We start from the raw sequence: 9,854 nt of genomic DNA on the forward strand, positions 1-9,854 counted from the left end.
ATAGATATATGGAAGAATAAAAAATGTTATAACAGTAAAAATGAAACTCTACTTTAAACTTGTTTGAACCAAGTTTCAAAAGAGAAAACAAAGATCCCCAAGTTTCTGTGCTTACTTTGGATAGGACAGACTTGCTAATAAATCCAGGACCAAATAGGACAGAAGAAAAGACTGTTTACAGACTAAAATACACTAAGACGTTCGCAGCACCTGGCACAGCTTAAAACTAAATTGTGTTATCTTACTGTAGGTTCAGAAAACTGTCTTGAACAGAAGCTGAGAACACCTCGTCGACGATGTCAGCAGCCCAAAATGCTGAATAGCCCTGAGGACAACATGTACTATAACCAGTTAAATGTGAGTTCAAAGTGGCAATAAAGCTGTTTTACTGGCTTTGTTTCCAGTTAATAATTCTGTTATTAATACCTGTTTCAGCCCCTCCAGCCCCACCCCCACGTTCTTCTGCTCTCGTCTTGAACATGTGCTTATGCTCTTTATCTGTTGCTTTCATGTCAGGATGTCTGCCTTCACGGTGAATAATTGATGTGGTTTATCAAAGACGAGCAAGATGCATGCTTCATCAGGCTCACTTGAGCCCTTTGATCAAAAAAATTATGCTGTGACTTCTGATATTATCAGCATCTGCTTGCATTCAACACAAAATCACTTTGAATTAAAAATTAACGACTTGCTGCTTTGCTTTGACTGCGTGTTCTTGGCCCTCTCCACAGGGAACTCTAGAATATCAAGGGAGCAAGAGGAAGCCAAGAAAACTTGGGTAAATATCTATCTTCTTAGTTCTAAGCAACTGTAAACAGAAGAAGTCCTTTGTGATATTACAGAATATGCAAAACTTTCTAGAGATGTTTCTAAAAATAAACAATTAACATATTTCTGTGCGTTGACATTGGACATTTACTGCAGAAGCAAATTTAAAACTTGTGTGTACTGCTGTCTGCAGACACTAGAACTGATTCTTACAAAATATACTCCCCAGCTCTCTCAGAGTGCTACTAAAAAAAAAAAAAAAGCTTTCTTCATGTTTTTAAATGCATTTAGCACTAGTGAAAGGTGTAAGATGAAAGGTGTTGAAACTGAAGTTCTCTGACCTAGAACGTGGACAGAAGCCCTGCCAGCTTTGCAGCAGCACACTCACAATGGGCTTCAGCCCTCCTGGGGATGCATGTTTTAAGAACTGACAGAGAGGCCGCTCAGCCCAAAAGGGAGTTGCTCCTTCTCAGATGAACTGAGTCAGTTCTCAATGTCACATGAGCAGCTATCACCTGGCGATAGGTAGAAATCACTGAAAACAATTTACAAAAGCCAGGCTGGCTACTATACAGTTGCCAAAATATTTCTTTGACTGGTCACATGGACCAGAGAGAACTGATGGATGTTTGGTCTCCCAAATGCATTCACTCCAAAAATACACAAGAATTTTCTGTATTATTTCCTCTGTTTTTAATTAATCTTCTGAATATAACTGTAAGAACAGGAGATCTTTGAGTCAAGGTTAAAGACCAAAATTTTGCATGACTGTGAGAGATTTGATTTAGTTTGTCTCCCTCCCCTAGTTTAAAAAAGTCTGTATTCCTGCTCAGGGGATAAAAACACTAACATGGGACTGCAGTGCTCATTGTACATCATAGGAAAATGAAAGCCCCTAGCTGTCAATAGGGCTTTCCCCAAAACTTGGTGACGTGGTCTTTGGCTTGTATTCACAGCAAACCATCAGCTGAAATACATTCCCAAAATCATACCCTACTAGTGGAACGTATACAGACAAAAAAGCTACATTGCTCAAATGAAATGTCCTTTTAATGCAAATAGTTGGTCTGTCATTCTGTACATTGCATTTCACTGATCCTTAGAACCATTCAGAGTCTAATAATAAAAAAGCAATAGCAAAGTAAAAGTATGTATAAAAGCTATATCTTTCTCATCAAATCATCCCATTTTTTTTCTTTCTTGTGTTCACACTCTTCATTTTCAGCTCCACGGAGAAGTATCTATTTCTGAAGATATTGACAGAATTCATTTTTTAACTTAATAAATGTTGTTTGTTTTCTTTCAAGCCAAATCAAAGTGCTGGATGGAGAGGATGAGTATTACAAATCATTGTCAGCTGTTGAATCTATCCCTGAAGATGACAGCTTTCTCAGTTCCCCATCTCCTCCTTCTTCAAGGGGTGTGTCTTTTGCTCAAAGCTGAACCTCAGTTACTCTATTGACTAACACTGGTAAGAGTACTTTCATGCTGGTAATATCTTCCAATTAACTTTGTGCACATGTGTTTATATACTATACTAAAAAATACAGTTTCAGATAGTAACTTTATTCCACTAATTTAGACCTGGTATTGCAGCTGTAAGTTGTCCCATTTAGCTGTATTTCTATAAGCGATTCCAGTACAGGGGAGCAGCACTACCTGTCTGTGTTGGTGTTGGTAACAGCCATGTTTCTTTAGCAGCATGTTAGTTTATACAGTTCCGATCCCTTCTTCCCAGCTACCCCCGGCTGCTGTTTCCCACCCTGTGCCATCCCTTCTGTTGTGCTGGCACAACTGCTGGTAGAGCTGTGTGAAAAATAAGATCAAGGAACTGAACTGAATTAAAAGAACTCTGTACTAAAAATTTTCGTTTGGGGTCATAGTGAAAATGTTTTGTATTTCATTAGACTGATACTAAACATTATCCTTTTTAACTTTCTGTACTGTGTATGGCTTTTAACACTACAAAAACTTGCAGAGTAAAATCATCTAAAATAATAATTGTGTCTCAATTTACCTTGTAAATATTTTTCTTATAAAGTATTAGTTTACCATAAGTCTAACTTGAAGAATTAGTTTAACTATAAGAAGCAAAACAATTTTAAAGCTAACGTTTCACACACTGCTTCATATAGACCTTGTGACCGAAACCATTGTTATGACTGCTTATTCTTGTTATCCATGCAAGTATTTAATTTCTTTCTTAACTTGTATCTGTGGGCTCCAGTGATTCCTACATTTCCACAGCTTCTTTCTATGTAGCAGGAAAAAAAATGTCACCTGCAGATTTTTCTGGTTGTTTTTCACTTTCTTTCCAAATCCTTAGTGAAACAATATGTAACTTCCTATGGAACGCTGAGATGCTTTGCTGGTAACCATTTCCATGACAGAAGCTGACTATTTAATCTTATTCTTTACTTTCTGTTTCTGAGCCACAGTTTTGATCTGTGACAATTCTTTGCTTCTTTTCCATACAAGCTCTTGTCAAAAACTTTTGGAAATAAAATGTTCACATGTGTACTGCCTTATAAATTTGCTCAAAATTATTCATTTCTTTTTTTTTTTTTTTTTGAGAAACCATGCTGATGAAATCATGTATTATATATACCTGATGCATTATATGTATTATATAGAGTTAATTATGATGCTTGTTTGTATCTCCCCCTCAATGGGTTTAGCCTGATCTGTGCTAACAAACCTTCTTCCTTGTCGAGGTGCAGTTCACCCCTGGTCCTTAAGCTACAGAATTTCTTACTGTCAGGGTTCACTGTCACTGTTTTTTGACAACAGGACAAGGAGAGATGGCATGGGAAATGAGACCCAAGCACAGTCAGGGCATCCCTAAGCCAGGGTAGGGTTTGAAAGGACAAAAGGTAATGAAGTAGATAGTTCAGCAAGAGCTTTGTGTCTCCTAATAAACACAGAAATTAAGTCAGGCAGGGCAGATGAGGATGAGAGGAGGATTCAGCTGTTCCAGGAAGAACAATCCTTCACTCATTCTTCACTCAAAATGTGATGAAAGGTTGGAACTAAACGTTAAAATTCTGCTAGAGATTGAAGTCCTTGAGTTCATTCCTCATTCTCCTCTGCTGTACATCTGGGTGTGGACTTTAGAGCCTTTACAATTTAGGGACTCCTTTAACAACAGAGGATGAGTGAGTAGCTGCAGATGAATTAATGTTATGAGAAAATGCAGTGCAAATATGAATGGCAATTGATATGAAAGCATGTGTGCAGATCAGTTTATTTACATTTTGTCAAAAAGTAACAAGAATGAGTATTTGTTATAACACTTCATCAAAAATAACATGTAACTTTTATTTTCCTACACGATGTATAAATTCTCCATTAATTTGTAACATGTCTGGATGGAAAAAATAACATTATTTTAAAAGAGTCAAATGACTTACTCCATTCTCATATTGGCATTATTAGGCACAGAGTTCTAGTCGTTGTAGTGTGAGGAGTTCTAGTAATATCGATGCTTTGTGGTTCCATTCTTCCTTCTGGAAATCTATTTGAGAAAATATGCAATTCACGTAAGTCTTATGCATAGTTAGAGTGTATAAATTGTTTCGGTTAAATGATTGTGAGGCTTCCAGTCAGGTATTATATCACCTCTCTGAAAACCAAGAGTTTACCTTACACTGAGTATTATGTCGCTCTGCGTAGTTCTATTAATTTCATAAAAAAATAAGGAAAAGTGAAAAATAATACATAATTGAGTGAAGCACTTAAGCCAAAGCTTAAATCAATGAAATTTCAGCACATGATTAAGTGCTTTGCTGAATGGGGGCCCAAGTTAACAAGACAAGCTTCAGAACATCAAATAGCAAAGCACAAGCAAAATGCAAACACTCCCTAAATACATTCCTTAGGTTTCTTCTTTTTTCTTCCTCCCAATTGTTAAGCTTGTATCAATCTCAGGCATCAGAAATGGACTTCAAAGAGATTTTAAAGAGTCTTTAATTGCATGGAAAGGGTAAAATACAGTATTTTCCATGTTATATGCAATACCACTATCTACATCTGCTACAATTTTTCAAATTAGTTTGATGTTACCAATATTTTTATACTGAAGTTACTATCTAAAAGTTGCTGTTGAGTAGTGTGTTTTCATTCTTGCTACTTCTTGGCTAAAAGCTGTGCCTAAATCTGGTGTGTGCGTTTCATTATTTCATAACTTATCCTCCTTTCCTCATTCGTTTTTGATCAATTCACTTTACCCTCACCAGATAATCCCTGTGAGGTGGCCTTCTCTCATCCTCATTTTAGAGCACATATATGTCTTTGGATTATTAAAGGCTGAATCCTCAGCTTGCTGTAGAGCCATGCAGTCACATTAAAACTGGACAAAGGGTTGAACTTCTGTTCCCATGTTGATAGATGTATTTGTTTGAGTTGATTGATTTGTGCATGAGAAGGAGTACAGGAGATATATCAGTGTGATGATCATGGTCAGTGGGAGCGTATCACCATGAATTACTTAGATTTTCTCATTTGGTTTTGATATCATTGAAGTATTATTCTGATTTATTTCAAGTGTATTATCCTGAAATATTAATGTATTTTGCCTAATAGTTCATAACATATCCTATTCTTAATATTTTATAAAAGTAAAGAGTTTAAATCCTGTTAGGAAGAAGAAAATTTCTTAGACAATGTGTAATGTATTAAACCGTTTTCAGCAGATGTGAGAGAAAAGGGTGAAGCTCAACAAGGGATTTTAGTAGATTTCTTCAGTAGACCTTAATGGCACTAGAAACCGGTTCTTGCTGAGGACAATTTATTCCTTTCAGTTATGGCAGCTTAAAAACCTCTCTGTGCCAACAAAATTCAGGCAGGGAGCTTTTGCAGATTAGCCCCTTTCATTTGGTAATTTTAAACTTGCTTCTCACTTAAACATTTACATCACTTTAGTAACATAAAGGGACCTTAGAATAGAAGTAAATTGCAGCCATCTTAAATTTGCCCCCACTGTGACCTCCCTCACCCATACACTGTAAGAGTGGTGGAAAGGGCTTTTGTTCACTGAAGGTCTTTTAAGTGGCCCCTATCAGGCCATCCAAGGATGTTGTTACTTAGAAGCTTATAAAATATGGCTATAAATAATATAAAGCTAAAGGCTTTGCTAAATCCAATCAGACTAAAAGTTGATGGTAATTTTGGTGGTAACAATCAAAACCAATTTTTTTGGTGGTACGTATAGAAAGTAACCCACACTGGACAACTACAAAGTCATATTCCTGGAAGGAAAATTTCTTCCTAATAGTAGGCAACTGTTATCTTATCTTGTTTTGCATAGTTGCTAATATAAACATAATGCTTATGTAATTAATATACTTATATGATATTTTTATGTGTGTTGTATAACTGTCAGTGTTTTTACTTCCAAGCAATTGTCCCATTGTGTTTTAATTCCATTAAGTTCCTGACTTCTGGTACACTGTGGTACTAAACACTATACACAGCACACATATGCACACAAACACAAAGCAGATTTTTTGTTCCAGTTTTAAACAAAAGGAATGTATTTAAACATAGTCCTTTTATATTGAGTTGGAAACCTTCTGACTTGTTCTGTCAGAGGGTAAAAGGGAGCTACCAATTTACTTTCTTTGTACTGCTTTTCACATACCCCTGGTGCACTTCTCATTCAATATAAATGGCTCCACGCTAAAAGATTTGTAAGGAATCTCCTAGTGTTGCTATTTTCTATGTTTAGATCCCTTCAATTTTCTCTATACTTTATTTAAAGGTAGTCTTGACTGGATAATCTCTAACCTTCATTGTTGTAACCAACATCCATTAGTGTGAAGGAATATTTTTGTATTCATAGCTTCTGTCATCATGAAGAACAGGTATGCTTTTACATATAGAAGATATTAAAAATTAAAAACAAATAAGAAATTGAAGATATGTAGTGTCTTTAGGTCTATTCTTACTTGATATTGAATTCAATAAACAGTAGGAAAACAGGATGAGTTTCATATTTGTTATGTGGTTATCTCTGATAGTGCAAGACGTATGCCGAAAGCCTGCAGTTTTAATACACAATGATCTCTCTTCAGTATCCATTGATCTTTGCTTGATTTCAGGCATATGAGGACAGTTGATCAAATCTCACGTTTTAGAACTCAGGTCCGTCACTGTAAGCAGAGTTTCTTCACAAGTTTCTTCTTTAGTGAAAGTTAGGAAATACATAATTTGGGAAAAAGTTATATGATTACACAGAGAGGGAGTAAGAACGTAGTTTTGTAGTGGAAGGAAATGACTGGAAGTCAAGACATCTGGATAGTACTACTAGCTATTTTACACCAAATTTAAATTGATATAAAATATGATTTAAGTCCCAGTTTTCAAATTTCACCTTTTTAAAAAAAAAAAACAGTAATGTTATGATTGAATAATTTTTCCCCTCCTTTTGTAAAAATTGTAATTGTATTGGGGTATTGCTTTTTTATTGTAAAACAGTTAGCAATGAGATAAATAATTGAGGTCTACCATATTCTTATTTCTCCTTCCTTTTTGTTTTTTTTCCCAAAAGGGAAGGAGAATTTTGAGAGGAAACCAAGCTCTGGTATTTTTAAATGTCTTCTGGTTAACCAGATGCAAATAGTATATACAATTAAAAATAAAGCCATATGGCACGAAAGTATCACCCTGTAAGAAACAGTAAGTAGTTCTAGTACTGATATGTGCGCAAGACGTGGCATGCAATAAACTCTAACTCTTGACAACAAAATATGAGAAATAATATCAGTTTTCTTGTTAAGATAAGAAATAAGTTTCATTAATGTGCCTTTTCTTTAAGACTGTTCACCATGGCAGGAGTCGTAGCAGAATGCTTAGTTAACAGAAAATGTTTCTGCTTGACAGCAAAGCAGGACTCCCAGATTGACAAAAGTAGCACAGGATGCTATGAAAAACAAAGGCTGGGGAGCAGTCCTCTGGGCCAGAGCTGGAGGTTACAGAACTCAGTGAGAGGCTTGGTGTCTCCTTCATGCTGGGCACTGGAACTGGTAAGAGAGGAGGCTGACAATTCATAATAATAGCGCGCTGTGCCTTCAAACACAGGCTGATGCCCTGACTTGTCTTAGTGGATTTCTCAAGAATTATAGGAAATTATGTTATTACATGTATAAATCCAGTGTCAGTCAGAACAGTAAATATAAATATTGTGTTATCGGACGAGTGCTTATTGTAGTATTCACGTGCTGTGATGCTAGAGGACATAGAAGCAGATAAGTGAAAAACACCTTAGAATAATGTTTCCAGAAAACAGATTACATATTATCGATCAGGCCAGTAATAGATTAAATTCCTTGCTTTTGTTTGGCAGGCCTATTTTTTAATTACATTGTAGAGAGAGATTATTTTTTCAATAATGCATATAGTATTTCATAAGATAGTTGGCAAATGGAGATGGCAAGTAGGTAGATCAACATGTTTGCGTTTTTCTGCAAAATTCACAAGTCCCAATTTCTGACCCATGACCAGTGAAAAGTAGGCTTGAAAGTCTCATCTTGACCTCTCAGTGAAAGCAATATCACCACAGCAAAGCCTGGATGCAGTCCACTGGGCTAGAGCACACTGCTGAGAGGGAGGGAGGCCTGGAGGGCTGTTTCCAAAAATTTTTGTGCTACTGATCGTGGCAAGTCTCTGATGAAGACCTATCCATAACTGGAATAGCAGAACTGGTGCACCATGGTGTGTAATGCACCGGTGGGGACAAGTGAGGCCAAGACAGGGAGCAGCATCTCGTGGCTCTGGTGGAAATGATCCTCTGAGAGCTGGGTGCTGGAGTGTGGCATTCAATATAGCCAGGAAGTGACGGTGTGGAGGTGCTGCGTTGGAGCCTTTAGCAAAGGGAGAGGAATGCAGGGGACGTACTTCCACAAAATTGTGTGACACAGTTTGCACGGTGTTTTTTGTTCTTACTGCTGTTCCCTGTTGTAAGCACCAAATTGATACAGTTAATGCAATGGGAGAGATTATATAAAGGCTTCTATGACAGAACAGCTCTTGCTGAGATCGCAAAATATTTGAAACAAACTTTTAGTTTTGTAATTTCTATCACCCCAGGAATGAGCACTCAGTGCTGTTGCAAGAAAAATAATTTAAAATAATCTGTTAATTTGATAAAATTTTCAATAATCTTAAGATCCCCAATTCCCATACGCATTTCTAAGACTGCTGAATGCTGTAGATGAAATAAGAAGTGTCTCAGGCCATCAATCCGTACAGCTGAAACTTGGGACAGGACAGTATGTTAACTACACTGTTCCTAGTTTGCCTTTATGCCTCAAGATTAAAGTAACTGTAAAAGAAATAAAAAGTATGAATATAACCACTGTTCTCTATGTTCTTCTTCCATAGGATTAGTGTGATGGAAATTTACATCAAAATTCAAAGATAAGTGCTGTACTTAATGCAGTCACAGATGTAATTTATTTGATTAAATTGATCTGTCAGAAATGAAGTTTTAAAAGAAAAACAAAATGAGAGGCTTCATAAAACTGTGTCTTTTGATAATTTGTATTACAGTCTCCAGTATTTTTAACTCAGTGCAGATTTACAGCTGAATTGCAATTGGAAATTGGTATTGATTTATTATGTTGCTCATTTAACATTCCAGCATGCTGCAACAATAATGCAACAGACTGTGATAAAATGGGATGTGATCTAACAGGACATGACCGATGGGATGAGAGCAAAACACTGGGTCTGCTGGTAGTCCTGTGCAGTAGTTCAGAATGGCATCTTACGTGCTTTGATTGTTATTTCATTTTACTGTCATCCTACTGAGCTGAACATTTTAAAAGACACAGCGTTTTTCCATCTGTAAGTCTTGGAAAGACAGATGGATATGGAGAAACTCCACCTACAGTGCCTTGACTGAATGCCATTGCCCACTTAGTGGTAGAGAAATCCCTTCTGGAAAATTAGAATGTCCTTAAATATATTATATTGTGAAGGCTCTTTAACATAGGAGTTTACTGATATTTGTAATTCTTTTTTTAATGAGTACAAGTAAAACAAACTGGTTCTTATCAACAGAGTTGCTATGTTATAAACACCGCCTC

At 36.4% G+C, this 9,854-nt stretch overlaps 1 protein-coding gene across 1 annotated transcript; it reads left to right on the plus strand.

Annotated features, from left to right (window-relative positions):
• Positions 1-250: 250 nt before the first annotated feature.
• LOC104464635 (myosin-IIIb-like) lies at positions 251-2,713 on the plus strand (the record flags this gene model as incomplete). The annotated part of the gene is made up of 3 exons (XM_010077402.1): positions 251-357; positions 732-778; positions 2,076-2,713. Coding segments are annotated over 3 exons (290 nt in total), but the record flags the coding sequence as incomplete, so codon positions are not given.
• Positions 2,714-9,854: the final 7,141 nt, after the last annotated feature.

This window comes from Pterocles gutturalis, unplaced genomic scaffold, assembly GCF_000699245.1.
Source record: "Pterocles gutturalis isolate BGI_N339 unplaced genomic scaffold, ASM69924v1 scaffold42718, whole genome shotgun sequence".
Classification (NCBI taxonomy): domain Eukaryota; kingdom Metazoa; phylum Chordata; class Aves; order Pterocliformes; family Pteroclidae; genus Pterocles; species Pterocles gutturalis.